This window comes from Letharia columbiana, assembly GCF_014066305.1.
Source record: "Letharia columbiana isolate WasteWater2 chromosome Unknown Sc0000002_s0, whole genome shotgun sequence".
Classification (NCBI taxonomy): Eukaryota; Fungi; Ascomycota; class Lecanoromycetes; order Lecanorales; family Parmeliaceae; genus Letharia; species Letharia columbiana.
The window spans coordinates 998723-1014655 of NW_023501038.1; the positions used below are offsets into that span (position 1 = coordinate 998723).

The window sequence follows — 15933 nt, forward strand, 5'->3', positions numbered from 1 at the left end:
ATACTTCTTGCCATAAGGACATGGCCTTTCTCTGTTTTTTGTGGGCAATTATTACGGATTAATCCTCCACACTCGATACACCTTCCTAATTAGGCCTTAGCGCGCCTCTCTCCGCACATATATACCTGTATGTAGGTCAAAAACGCACAGCAAGCGATCAGAGTTCGATTTGACTTAGGGCTAGGGCTAAAATTCGATTTGACTTAGAAAATCCAACTTCATGAATTTAATTCATGGGCCTTTACTTGTAAATTATAACAAAAAAAAAAAAATTTAATTAAAGTTTTAAAAAAAAAAAAAAAGGGGGAGAAAAAAAGAAAAAAAAAAAAAAAAAAAAATTTTTTTTTATTAAAAAAAAAGTTATTCGCCCAACACGACTACACTTTTCCAAATTCAGTGAACCTCTTTCAATTTTCCCTGCGCATATGGCGCACAACAAAATGTCAATCTCATGTGCTAATTATCAAGTGATCCGGTTTTTCTGGCCCGATGATAATCTTCCTCCTAGAATTTCTCAACGGCTTCACGATGCTTCGGCCATGTCTATCTAGTCGGTCAGTCTGGGCGCGCTTGTCGTTTAGATGCTGGGCGACAATCGAATCTGACGCAGTACCAATGGCCGTGTGCAATGGAGTGTTGGATTCATTATCTATAACAAAGAGTATCAGATCACGTCCATTGAGTGGCTACCCATCCAGACTCAGCTTCTCCCGCTTTGCAGTTCCTGGATGAAGTTATGCCAGCCTTTCCCCCTTCATATCCTCGCGACCATCGTCGCCATCCTCAAAATCCTTCTCAACCTTCCTCTTCACCCCGCGTGTCTGTTTTTCAAACGGACCCTTAGCCTTCGTTCGACCCGACGTCCAACGGTTGGACCGCCTTGCATTGGTCCCCACGGCACATTTCTCACCTTTTGCTTTCTCATTCTCATCTTTGACAGGAGACTGCCCACCTGCTGCAGTACCTGCCCCATCTGCTTTCTGCTCTGCCTCCGGCCTAACAACGGTGATAACAAGCCCTCCAGCCTCTAAAACCGCCTTCGTCTTCTGCCACTCGACACCGAACCTTCCGCTGTTGATCCTTACCGGACAGCACTTGCCCACCTCTTCGCCCGCTGCTCTCATCTCTGCAACTTGTTTCGCTAGGTTTTCGAGCGCCTTTCTTGTGTTTTCCACTATTTCCTCCGGAGGCGAGACCCTTTTTCCGTAGTCGAGAGAGGTGAATAGGCAGGCTATGTAGTGAGGTGTCTTGGATGCTTGTCGCTGGTTTGTTGCAGTGGGTGGAGGAATGAGTAGGGCCGTGCCTACGAGACTGGCTTGGTGTTGTTTGACGGAGAGCTTGGAGCCCGTGGGCGATGAGAGGCAGTATGCTTGATGTTGGCGGAAGGCGTAGGGGTACTTCTGTTTGAAGGAAAAAAATGGATAGTAATGAAATAAATGTGCGAAAAGTAAATAAATAGATGGGATAATAGTTAAATAAAATAAATAAAGACCGAAAAGTTTGAAAGCGACGGCTACCCCGGAGCCCCAGGCGCCGCGGGCATTGCAGGCGTCTTTGGAACGTGGTCAGTGGGGCCGGACGGGTTTTGGGGGGAAGGGGGTCGGTGGAAACGTACGGATTAGGATACTGTTTGGGGGCGCGGAGAAGATGTCGCCTACTTCTTCTGTGATGATTGCCATGGCTTTTGACATCAAGAAGTGATACGATGTGCGTTAGGGAGGGAAATTCATGATGGGTCGGTTTTGATTGCCTTGGGCTGGTGGATGTCCTTCGACGCCAAGGCTGCATGCCTGGGATGATTGTGAAAACTTGAATATTCACATCCGCCTGGAAAGCACCATGCTGACAATGAGATAGGAACAAGGGTGGTGGCCACCTCTATTGGAAACATAACCGGGCAATCCGGGGACAGTCAATCAGGGACAAGCTATTCGATTTCCGCCAGGTAGAAGTCGATCGAACGATTGGATAGGGTAGTTGGTGTGGCATCGGTCTACATTTGAGACAGTACCTGGCTCGTTCTGGATGACAAAGCACGAGTTGGCAGTAATGATGGGATTGCCGGGCGATGGAAACGATTCCGCAGTCCCCTATTTAGTCGGAGTGGGTTTGGGACTGTAAGAGTGTTGGTCTTAGGGTCCTCGGAATGTTTACGGAAAGATCAATATCAACTTTTTCCTCTAACAATCATCCATCACACCCTTTTTGGGGATGAAAGAGTATTTAATCTCGGTATCCTCGAACTGTTTACAGAGAGAACAGTGGTATATTAGCTCAGTCTACACACTGAAACCCGCCACCTAGCCCTTCCCCTTTGCGGCCCGCAAGCCCTTGAAGTGCATGTATTGCAAATGACATTGAACTGAAAATGGTGACCCTGGTCAAGATTCTCATGCCATATCATGCTTGAGCTTAGCGTCTACTTGTTACTATGCCGAATAACATGACTCAAATTCTTGCCACAACCTAATTGGCGTAGATATCTATCTGGACTATCAGACGCACAAATCTAGCTCGCCCTTTCCTGTCCTTCCTCAGTGCAACCCAACCAATCCTTGCTCATGGCATTCAGAAGGCAGCGCAGTACCGCTCGGCTCACAAGAGGAGGCAAAGACTGATATCCTATATATCATTAAAAGACGGGCTGCAGCCGAGCTATGAAAGTGCAGAGAGGGAAGGCGGCTCGTCAACATCGTCTGCTCTATCCATCGGTCATATAGGAGAGGCACACAATGGCACCGGGTCTTCTAACGCGCGTTCCATTTCCTCTTCGGCGAGCGCCAAATTTGGTATGGTATGTGGGAAGAATTGTCAAGTATGGAGAAGATATTGTGAGTAAGTAGCCTATCCAACGGTATTATTTGATTTAGTAGAAAGGTATATAAAAGGTAGAAAATAGCTATATACACATAGTTATTGAGCACACAAACCCCACAAAAGCCATCAGAAACACCAACCCCACCGACCCCACCATCCCATTCCCCAGAAACAACCCTTTCAGCCTCGCCGCCCTCCCTTCAAAAACCTGCACACCACCGCTCGTACCATTCGTACCTCCCAACCCAGCACTCCCCACCGTCGACGACGGCGGGCTACCAGTAACCGAGCCAAACGGCCCGTTCGACCCAAACGCCCCCATTATCAGCCCCTCCAGTCCCACACTACCACCACTGCTCTGCAGCGCAATAGTCTTCGACCCAACCACCACGGACCCAGCCGTATTAAGCGACACGAGGGTCCCGCCCAGCGTAATCCCCGAAGCGCCAGGCGTCAAAGTGGTGCCTGCAATAGCGATTCCGTGAGGCGAGGCGGTGATGACGTGGTTTGCTATGGTTGTTGTGAGGGGGAGAGGGGATGCGGAGAAGAGAGGGATGGTTTGGGAGCCGAGGAGGAGGGCGCTGGCCGTGTTGAGGGAGAGGAATGTTCCGGAGATGGTGGTGCCCGGGGATCCGGGGGTGAGAGAGCTGCCGGCTATGAGGAGGAGGTTTGGGGCGGCGGTGATGGGCTCGTTGGCTATGGATGTGGTGGTTGTTAAGGGGGTTTTTGTGGAAGGGAGGGGGATGGTTTGAGCGTTTAGGAGGAATTGGCCGGCTGGGTTGAGGGAGAGGGTTGTTCCGTCGATGGTGGTGGCGGGGGCTCCGGGGTTGAGAGTGGTGCCTGCGAGTGCGACGGCGTTTGGCGCTGCGGTGATGGCTTGGCCGGCGATGGTGGTGGTGATGGGGGTTGGGGCTAGGGCTGGGGCTGCGAGAGGGAGCGTGCTGGTGCCTACGATGAGAGCGGAGGATGCGAGTCGGATTGGGGTTCCGGATACGGTTATTGGGGGTGCTCCTCTTGTTAGAGTGGTGCCTGCGACCGCGATCGCGTTCGGTGCGGCGGTGATGACGTGGCCTGCGATAGTGGTGATTATGGAGTTGGGACCTGCGGAGGGGAGAGGTATGGTAGATGCACCTATAATGAGAGCGGACGGACCGAGTTGTATTGGGGTTCCGGAGACGGTGATTGGTGGGGCTCCTGCGGTCAAGGTAGTGCCTGCAATGGAGATGCCATGAGGAAGCGGCTGCACAGCTTGGTTGTTTATAGTCGTGGTTTGGCCTTCGGCCAAATTGTCGAAAGGATTTGCGTCATTGTTCTGCTTTGGGTCCGATTGTGCTACTGCTCCTGCATTCTGGGTTAGTCCTTGACCATCATCGGCTTGGTTGGGATCGCTGTTGGGCTTGGGATCTGCTTCTTGTCCAGGATCTCGACTGTTATCATTGCCTTCTTTTGGGCTATTACTTTGGTTGGGATCGCTGGCTTGCTTAGGATTTCCAACTGAACTTGAATCAGAACCATGTTTGGGATCAATGCTTTGCTGAGGATCGTTATTTTGTTGAGGGTCGTTGCCTCCTTTGAGATCGCCGCTTGATTCTACAGGATTAGACAGCGGCTGGGACGGCTGACTCTCGTGAGTTGCAGGGTCATTAGGGTGAGGGCCAATCTGCTTTGGGGGAACCGAAGTTGTTGTAACTGTAGCCTTTGGCTGATCCAACGTAGGGACATTCGCAGGTATAGGTATTGACGTTTCGGTGCCGACTATCTGTCTAGCTTCTGAAGTTAAAGTAGGACTTGGCACTGGCGCCCAAGGATGAGCTTTCGGCTCATTTTGCACGATAGGTGGGGCTAGTGCTGTTTCAACCGTCAGGGCACTGGGGGGATCATAGGCTGTGAAGTAGTCGTAGTCGCATTTAGAGAACCAAGGAACAATCTCCTTCAGTTTACTGGGCATAGCAATAAGAGGGCGGTACGGTTCACCGGGCTGTGGTTTGTACCAGTTTTGTTCCTAAGATGATTGCTTCAGCTCGATACGTGATAAACTTGACGACGAGTAGGTACCATTACGCTTTGCGGCGGGCAAGGCAGATCGTTGAAATTAAAACTTTTTGTAGAAAATGGATTTCCACCATTAACGTCATTGCCGAGCCCAGCATTGCCAAGCCCATAAGGCCCCCCAAGTGGCCCAGCGATCGTTGATAGTTCTCCAGGGTCGAAGGCGACCATCGTAGTCGATAGAACTACGCCGCCGCACTGGTCTGTTGCTGTTATTCCGTGGAATCTGGCGTACACAGACGGAGAGGTACTAACACATTTGATATTCCCATTAGTGTGTGAAACCTTTCTATAAGTAGAGACTTACAAAGTGAAATTGCCTGACACAATGGTAGTCACTGGTAAACTACCATTGTGGGTAACGGAAGACGGGGTGATTAAAGTGTGATCTCGTGCGTGCATTGTTGCATGCTTGACACGAATGTCTGCGGATATATTCGACCCCTGGGACATTAAGTCACTGACGGTACATGGTGATGGGGACCATGGATCGAATAGTGAGGCCTTAATTAGCAAAGAGCCAATAGTCGAGATACTAGCTGTTATAGTCACTACTGGATACGTAATAGCAGAACTATATCGGGTGATGTAGTCCGTTTCCATGCTGGCATCGCAACCCCAGTAGGTAGTAGTCTCATTGTTGGAGTCCACGGTCTTTGTAGCACCATAATCAAGTGGTCTGATGCTGTCCCCAATGATGCTGAGACACGACGTGTTGACAACAGGCTCGGGCCAGTAGTAGACATCTACATTCTTAACGTCAAGCTCGCATTCGCCACAGCAAGATGGATTGGCCCCTGACATGATGTGGTAACTATAGGGGTCCATTTGAATAGCCACATGGGAATCAGGATCGAGGAGATCCGTGGTATTTACAGCCCATTCCGTATTGGCTGTTACACATTGTCTTGATCTCATCCAATTTTTCATGCTTTGAAACTCGGACGTGCTATCCGAAGAATTGTGTATGTCGCAGGTCGACGAATTCCCTAAATTTATCGATCCCGCCTCGATGAAGCATTTGTTCCTTAGAAGATCGCCTTGAAATGTGGGATCAAAGAATTTATCTATTGCTAAGGTCCTATCCCCTGGGCAGGAAGGATCCCACAATACGCACTGATCGTTCACATCTGTGGCGTTCGTCGTTCTCACAGATTCGTTGTTCTGTTTGGACGGGCAGTGACCGCCTGCAATCGCACAGGTCCCCGAATTGAGACTCTGGTTGGTGTTGATGCTCTTATAATTTCCAGCGTAACTGGGATTGAGGTAAGATGAGGTTGGGGGGACGGTAGTGGCACTGGCTATGCGATAGGTATGATTGTTGACTACACTTCTAGATGCGGAGGTGAAGGAGCTGCTGTGGGTCTGTACCAAAGGTGAAGCTGCGGACATATTCGATGCAGATATGACAGAAGGCCATGAAACTTGTCTTGACAGCGTGTGACGTGCAAGGGTGATATGATTATCATGTTTCAGTAGAGACAGGAGTAATAGAAACTTGATAAAGCAGAGCATTATTTCGCGCACCACGAAGAGAATGACCAATAAGGATCTCGACAACAAGCCAAATAAGCCTTTAAGAGCACTGCGAGAATCTCCAAGAGGAACGACAGCCCTTATCCACGGGAATTTGAAGGGACCGACAGGACAGTGGACTCGAAGAACTTTTTCTGCGGAAGCGAAATTGCCATTGAGCATAGAGACTGGAGCGTGTGCATTCGAAAGGGGCCATAGGAGATCTTTGCAAGGTTACCAAACCACCGCAGCATCCCAGCAGAAATGCAACCACGGCTATAAATTTTAAAATCCTTTTCTAATTTTAGTTCCATCTTTCGTAAAATGGTCGCGCACCTTTGCGGTAAATGTAGCCTGACCGCACTCCTTGTTTCACAGTGCTCGAATTCTTATAGCGCGGGAATACTTGCCAGTCGATGCAGTAAATGAGCAGAACTACGAAGAGCCTGTCACATGTATGTCAGACTGATATTTCAGCCTTCTTGAGCTAGTGTTCTCCATTATTTAAGATTGGAGGAGCCAAATGTAATCATAAAACTCAGCCGCATGCGAAGATTTGGCCTGCCAAAAAGTCCGTATTATGCATAAGCTGAACATGATCTTCAGCTCATGCATGCTTTGCCCTGGCCAGCACACACATTTCGCCATAGTAACAAAAGCCTGATTCTGTGCCCCATTTTGGGAACCTGAGTAAAGTGATGGGCCAGAGGCTGCCCTATGCAAGTCCATGGCCGAAATATGGTGTTGCTTGACGTAGACCACCTTGATAGAGAAATAGTAATTCTGGCAGCAGATTGAAACAAGCGTGTCATTTTATCAAGCAAAGTCATAGATGGCCAACTAATGCTTTGTACCTTACGAAACTCTAACGAGAGGTCCTTATGTTTTTACGTTTTTGTGCGTAACCGCACCACCATATTATCACCGATTTTCCTATATACCGACATAATCCATTAAGGTGCCGAGGGTGGGTATCAAAAGTCCCTGCAATTGTGCTATGGTACCAGTCTGGTGTGGGTAGCAAGGATGATGAATTCTATGGAAGGATGCTACAGCAGGATATACTGTTAGAATTTCAGGTATGTGGGGGGTAAAACGGACGGATTTTTTCCCCAAAACCCCCCCCGGGCCGGGCCCAAAAAAAAAAAAAAAAAAAGGGGGGGGAAAAAAAAGGTGGGTGGGGGGGGGGGGGGACAAAAAAAGGGGGGGGGGGGGGGGGGGGGGCAACATAAAAAACCCCCCCCCCCCCCCCCTCCCAGTTCACCTAATAAGAAATGAAGCTATACACAACTCCCAACAATAGGCCATTCTAGCCTTCGATAGCAATAGGCTATTCCAGCCTCAACAATAATACCGTAACAATAACAGGCCATTCCAGCCTCAACAACAACAGGCTATTCCAGCCGTAACAAGAACAGGCAATTCCAGCCGTAACAATAGGCCATTCCAGCCTTTCAATAAGAGGCCATTCCAGCCTTTCAATAAGAGGCCATTCCAGCCTTTCAACAAGAGGCTATTTTAGCTTTAACACACACCATCCTAGTGTAATACGTCTTTCTAACGTAACAGACACCTATTCTAGATAATACGTCTTTCTAATATAACATTTAATATCTATTCTAGATAATACGTCTTTTTAACGTAATACCCCTTTCTAAGATAATATGATATGTCTCTAGAGTATAATATCCTTTCTAGATAATAAGAGTAATACTTTATCTCGAAGTAATATAGCTATTTTATATAGATATTATCTATAGTCCTTCGCGACGTTCCTCTTTATTACTATGTCATTATCTCCGTCGATCTTATTAAATCTTAAAAAATTCTATAAGAAAAGAGAGAAAGAGTACTAGCTCGCCCATCAGTGTAATCGAGTTTTTATTCCGACGAGAATTCTTTACGACGACGAGGATTCTTTACGACGACGAGAGTTCTTTACGACGACGAGGGTTTTTTATAACGACGAGGATTCTTTACGACGATACGACGACGTAGTTATAACTCTATATCTGAATTAGTCTTATAGAAAGCTAATATTATAGCGACTTAGCCTATATACCCTATAGATCGAGCTTATAACCTATTAGAATTTCAGATATATAATATATAGAACGGACGGATTAATTCTCTAAAACCTCTCCGAGGCCTCTAAATATAGTATAAAATTAAATGGCTGGAAAATATAATGGCTGAGATACGCGGAGGCTAAAATCATAGTGGCTGGGATGCGCGGAGGTTATATTTCAACATATACCTTATTAAACTAAGCTATACTCTATACGAAGATCGATATTAAAAGTTCTAGATATATTAAGATAAGAATTTAGATAGAGCTAAGTACTTAATATACTTTCAAATTTCATAAATAGTATTATTATTCTTTATTTTAATAAGTACTAGTACTCTATATAATAGCGACGTAGTATATATATATAAAGTATATATATACGAAGTATATATATACGAAGTATAAATATGCGAAGTATATATATAATAGCGATATTAATAGAATATATAATAGTAATAATATTAAAGTACTAATCAGTATATATAAAAGAATAAGGTAGGGCTGAACTAGAAAACCTTGAATTTGTATGTGCAGCCAATCATAAATTCAGGGTCACTACGCTCTTTGGTTAGACCGGCTGACTCACCGCGGGTAAATAAATTAGCGTCCGCAACCATCAAAATCTCTCACCCTACTTTTAACCCTTTAATAACTTTACTATTTTCTATTAAAATTTTAAGATTTTTTTTTTTAAATTATAGAGCGTAGATTGCGCTTTTGAATGCTTTAAGAATTTCGAAATTCAGTCTTATAATTATTAAAAGGCAAGGCATTCAAATATCGCTCACCAAAGATCGCTCACCAAAGACCGCTCACCAAAGACCGCTCACCAAAGACCGCTCACCAAAGACCGCTCACCAAATTTACTCGACAGCCCTGATCAAAAAAACGGTTATGAATTTAATTCATAGGCCTTTACTCGTTATAGTATAAAGAAATAGAGAAAGAGTATAAAGACTTTTAATATATAAGTCTTATTTATATAATATAATAAATAGAAATCTTCTTATTATTCTCTATCTTAATTATCTTTTATTAATATATTTAATACTTAAAGTATTAATTATAATAATAAGACTCGAATTTAAATACTTATTAAGTCTTATTAACTATAAATAAAATATTATATTACTTAAAAAGATATATTAAGAATTTATAAGAAAGTCGAAAAAATATAACTATATTATTAAAATTAAAAATTTACTTTAAAAAAAAAAAAAAAAAAAAAAAGAAAAAAAAAAAAAAAAAAAAAAAAAAAATAAAAAAAAAAATAAATATTAAAAAAAAAAAAAAAAAAAAAAAAAAAAAAAAAAAATAAAAAAAAATAATAAAAAATTTTCAATAAAAAAAAAAAAAATAAATATAATAAAATAAAAAAATAAAATAAAAAAAAAAAAAAAAAAAAAAAAAAAAAAAAAAAAAAAAAAAAAAAAAAAAAAAAATTAAAAAATTAAAAAAAAAAAAAAAAAAAAAAAAAAAAAAAAAAAAAAAAAAAAAAAAAAAAAAAAAAATAAATTTATTGTCGAAAAGATATAATATAATATAGAATATTAACCTACTATATTATACTCTAATATAATATAAGTTATTAAGATTTATATAATTTTATATCTAATATAATATAAAATCTTAGCGAGATATTTTACGATATAATATATCTATAATATTATATTATAAAATAATATATATATAAAATATCTCGATTAAGATTTCTATATTTAGAAGTAGTTATTCTAATTATTATTCTAGTTAATAATTACGCTAAATTAATAAGATATAAAATTAAATATAATTATATTTTATTACTTTATATATATAAAAGAAAGCGAGCTATATCTACTAGTAATAAGAAAAGCTTATCTTTCTCTAATATTAGCCGCGCGAAATCCGCCGATACTTTATAATTAAAGTCGTCGACGATAATTTTATATATCTATTATATATTTTCGATATCGCTATTTAATATAAAATTATATATATTATAATTATAGCCTTTTTATTAAATCGTTAATTTAGAAAAGTTAATATATTTCTTAATATTCTTTTAAAAGTATTATAGCTTAATATAATAAGTTATATTTCTTTAAGCTATCTTCTCGCGATATATAAAAAAAAGATTAGATATAAAAAGTATATAAAAGTATATTTAATAATTCTAGAATAAATTAGCGATATTTATAATAATAATTAGAATTAAAAATTAGATATATTTAAATAAGAGATAACTTTATATTACTCGTATAATAGCGATAGTAATAATTAAGATTAAAATATTAACTTAAATAGCGTAGCTTTTATAATAAACTTTTTATTATTATATATTAAATTAATTATATATAAATAAAGATTTATAATTTTATCTTTTAGATATAATTATATTTAATATTTTAAGATTTTTATAATAGCTCGATACTTATTAATTAGCGCGTTAATATTATTATATTTAAACTATAATAGCGCTTATTATTAAATTCTATATTATACTTTCGAATAGCTTAAAAAATAAGATCTACTTAATTATTAGCGCGTATAATAAAATTATTTTTAATACTTATATCTTATTTAGCTTCGATATTATTTATTTTCTCTTAATTCGAGCTTTTATCTTTATTTATATATATAATAATTCGCGCGATAAGCGAAACTTTAAACTTTTTCGTAATTACGCTCGCGTATTTTTTTATATAATATTATTAAAATATAAATCTATTAGAATAATAATTAGAATTAGAAATTATTTATCGTTTATCTATTATATCTTATCTAATTTATTTAAAAGCTTACTTCTATTATAATAACGATATATTAATATATTTAATTTTATACTTTTTAATAATTATAGCGTAATTAATAGTTAAGATATCGACTTTCTTTATTTTTTTAATTAATTTCTTCTTAAATATAAATATATTTATTCGCTATCGCGATCTCTTAATATTTTTATTTTAATTAAGCTTATTCTTTACTTTTTATTTTAATTAAGAATTTAATTATTATCTAATTAATCTATATTAAAACTTTTAATATCGCTATTATTATTAATATTTAATATTTATTATAATAAATTATTAGACTTAGTCTCTTCTACTTTAATTATTATAAAAAAATAAATTAATAAATATATATAAAAGAATTAAAGGGCTTATACGAATATTTATAAATATTAAACTATTCTTAATTTTAATTAAAGCTTATTTTATTAAAAAGTACGTTAATTCTAGTAAGTATCGATATTAGAAATAAAGAGAATATATATTACGCGCTATTTTAAGTATATTATTATAGAGTTTAATTTAAAAGAATAATTATTTCTATAAAGATAATAAGACTTAAAAATAAGAAAGTAAGAATAAAATATATAAAAATTTTAATAAGTTATAGTAGTTTAATATTAGCTAAATTAGATAAAGATAATTACTTACTAGCTCGCTTATTTAAATCTTTTATTTTTTAATCTATATAAATTATAATAATAATTATAATTATTATAAAAGTAATTAAGATTATATTAGATAATAGCGCTTAATAAGTATAATTCGCTTAAACTTAAATCTTTAAAATTAAAAAGAAAATATTTTATTAATATTTAATTTAAGCTAGACGATTTAAAGTAATTTAAAAATTTAATATACGCGATAGATATCTAAGCTTTTCTTTCTCTCTTCTTTTTCTCTAAAACTTTCTTTTTTATATTAACTCTTCTTATTATTAAACTATCTTCTTTATATATTAAACTTCTATTTAAATAATTTAATATTATTATAATAATATTAAAAGTATAACGTAATTATTAAGTTATATATTTATTTTTTATTTTTTAATAACTTTAAATTAATATATAGATAGATCGCGCGAAGAGCTTAATTTATATATACTTAATCTATTATTAATAGCTCTTTAAAAAAGTTAATACTATTCTAGAGTATTAGATATAATATTAAAATAAAGTTTTTATTAGATATTATTATTACTTTAATCGCTATTATTATTATTTTAATAAATATTATCTTTACTTTAATAGATATTATCTTTATTTTAATAATATTAAAGCGTTAATAAAAATTAGATAATATATTCTTTTAATTATTATTATATTTATTATATATAATTAACGCGAGCTATAACTTAAGCTTTACGCGAGATTTATTATTATTAAAAATTAATTAATCTTATAATTTTAAAGCTTCTCTTCTAATATCTAATTTATTAAATTATACTTAATTAAAATTCGTTAAAGCGCTATTATATTTAAAGATTTATTTTTAAAGTATTATATAAGATAATAGAAGTCTTTCTAATTCGTTAATTTAAGAGTAAATCTTTTATTATTACACTTTATAATTAGCTCTAATAATCTCTATTTAAATAAATATTTATCTTTATATAATATATAAAAAGCGAGTTATATTATAGAAAAAGAATTTAAATCTTATAATTATTTTAGCTAAGTCGTTTAAAATAAAGATAAAAATATATTTATCTTTAATTATTAAATTAATTAATTATTATAAATATAATTATAAGATATAATTATATATTATTAATTACTCTAATAATTATAAAAAGTATAAAAGAAATAAAATTATATAATTAAGTACTTATAAACTTTTCTCTTCTAAATATTTATTTTAATTTAGAGTTTAATCGCTATCTAATTAAAAAAAAAGTAAAATATAAAAAGTATATAAAAGTAGATTTAATAATTCTAGAATAAATTAACGATATCTATAATAATAATTAGAATTAAGAATTAGATATACTTAAATAAAAGATAGCTTTATATTACTTATATAATAATAAAAATAGTAATTAAGATTAAAGTATTAACTTAAATAGCGTAATTTTTATAATAAACTTTTTATTATTATATATTAAATTAATTATATATTAATAAAGATTTATAATTTTATCTTCTAGATATAATTATATTTAATATTTTAAGATTTTTATAATAGCTTAATATTAATTAATTAATATATTAATATTATTATATCTAAACTATAATAGAGCTTATTATTAAATTTTATATCGCGCTTTTAAATAGTTTAAAAGATAAAGTTTATTTAATTATTAGCGCGTATAATAGAATTATTTTTAATACTTATATCTTATTTAGCTTTAATATTATCTATACTCTTATAATTTAAATTTTTATCTTTATCTATATATATAATAATTTACGCGAAAAGTAAAACTCTAAACTTTTTTTAAATTATACTCGCGTATTTTTTTTATATAATATTATTAAAATATAAATCTATTTATTAGAATAATAATTAGACTTAAAAGTTACTTATTACTTATCTATTATATTTTATCTAATCTACTTAAAAGTTTACTTCTATTTTTCTATTAAGTCTATTAATTAAATTAAAATCTATATCTTATTTTTATATAAATATTTAATTATATATTAAATAATATCTTATTATTTAAGACTTTTAAATATAATCTAATTAAAAAAAGAATCTATTATATAAAGAATTATAAATTATAATATATATTTTTATAGCGATAGAGAATTCTAATTATCTTTCTAATTATTATTATTTAAAGATAATTATAATAGCGAAAAATATTTATATTCTTATCTTTAGTCTAGAATTAGAATTATATAATTAGCTTATTAAGATTTTAAATTTAGATAATCTATACTTTTATAAAAACGCTTAGATCGCTTAAATATATTAGCGATATTTTTATATATTAATTTAATACTAATAAATTTAAAAGCCTCTTATATCTCTTTCGCTCGCCTTATTAAATATAAATTTATATCTTATTATATTATAATTCTTAGATTATTATCTAATCGATTTTAATAATAATATTTATTCTTTTTTATTCTTAAGCGTCTATACTATATAGTTCTTAAGAACTATATATTTTATTTTAATAAAAAATATATATAAGAAGAGAAGATAGTAAATTTTTTTAAATTTTATAATTAAAGATAATTAATAAATAAATTTAATATAAATAAGATTAATATATAAATAACGAGTCTATTTAAATATAAATTAAAATATTAAAATTAAAATTAATATAGAAAAAAATTTATATTAATAAATATTATTTTAGCGATTCTTTTTTAAGAAAATTTTTATAAATTATATAAGACTCTTACGTAATAAAAATAAATATTCTTTTAAGAGTTTATTATATCTTCGAAAATTTCTAGATATTTAATCTTCTTTCTAATAGATTTAATTATAATTTATTATACTTATTATTATAATAAGAAGATATTAATAAATATTTTAATCTTTTATATTTATATCTTTTCTATTAATATTATTAAAAAATTTATATTCTTTAAAAAAAGTTAAGAGTTTTTAAATCGCTTAATTTTTTAATTAATAATATTTAATTATATATTAATAATTATATCTTTATCTTCTTTCTTTATATTAAATTACTTATCGCGCTTTATATTAATATTCTTAATAAAATCTAAAATTAAAATTATATCTAGCGAATTTAATTATTTATAAAATTTATTATCTTTAATATAATATATAAAATATTACGCGTAAATATTAGCTATAATATTAAAAAGATATTAGAATAATTATAATAATAATTAGAATTTATAATAAGTATATTAATTATATATAATATATTTGATAATTCTCTCTTTTATTTTCTTCTTTTTCTTAAAAGTAATTATTTAATATTTTAAGAAAGTTAGAAGTTTTTTCTTAACTATAAATTTCGCTATTATATTTATATTATTTTATTTTCTTAAGATTACTCTTAATAGTTTATATATATTTAAACTTATTAAATATTAACGCGACTTTACTATATTCTTATTTCTAAAATATTTATCTATTATTTTTTATATCTTACTATTATTTAAGCTTTTAAAATATTTTTATTTCTTTAGAGATAATATAATAAAGCGAATTAAAGTTATTATCTTTATTAATAATATTAGCTTTTATAATATTAAGAGATAATAAAAAATATATAAATTTATTTATTTAATTAAATTCTTATTTAAAATAATTATAACGATAATTTTTATATAAAAAGCTTATTATAAGATATTAAAGAATATATTATAAAGAGTATATTAGTATTATAATAAAAATAATAAGAAAATTTAAGTAGAATTATATTATTATAAAAGATAATATAATTAGAAAGAGTATTAGAAAAGATTAAAATATAAGAAAATATAAGAATACGCTAATTAAAAAATAGGCTAGTTTACTAGCGCGTTTTCGCGTTTTTTTAAATTCTTATTTATAAAGAAATTTAACGCTAATTTTTAATATTATAAAGTTAAATTTTAATCGAATTTTTTTAAATTTAATAATCTAATTAAAGTTTTTAAGAATTATTATTAATAATAAACTTTTTTTAGCTTTTATATAATAATAGACGTTTATTTTAAACTAATAAAAATTTAGATCTAAGAATTTTATAAGATAAATTTATCTTTTTTTAGATTTTATTTTACGCCTTCGATTTAT

General features: G+C 32.7%; 1 protein-coding gene across 1 annotated transcript; it reads right to left on the reverse strand.

Moving 5' to 3' along the window:
* Nucleotides 1-734: 734 nt before the first annotated feature.
* HO173_001288 (uncharacterized protein) lies at nucleotides 735-5670 on the reverse strand (the record flags this gene model as incomplete). Its single annotated transcript, XM_037303229.1, has 4 exons — nucleotides 735-1552; nucleotides 3055-4819; nucleotides 4873-5116; nucleotides 5174-5670. The coding sequence occupies 4 exons, from the start codon at nucleotides 5668-5670 to the stop codon at nucleotides 735-737; spliced, it is 3324 nt and encodes a 1107-aa protein (XP_037169876.1).
* Between the last annotated feature and the right edge of the window lie 10263 nt (nucleotides 5671-15933).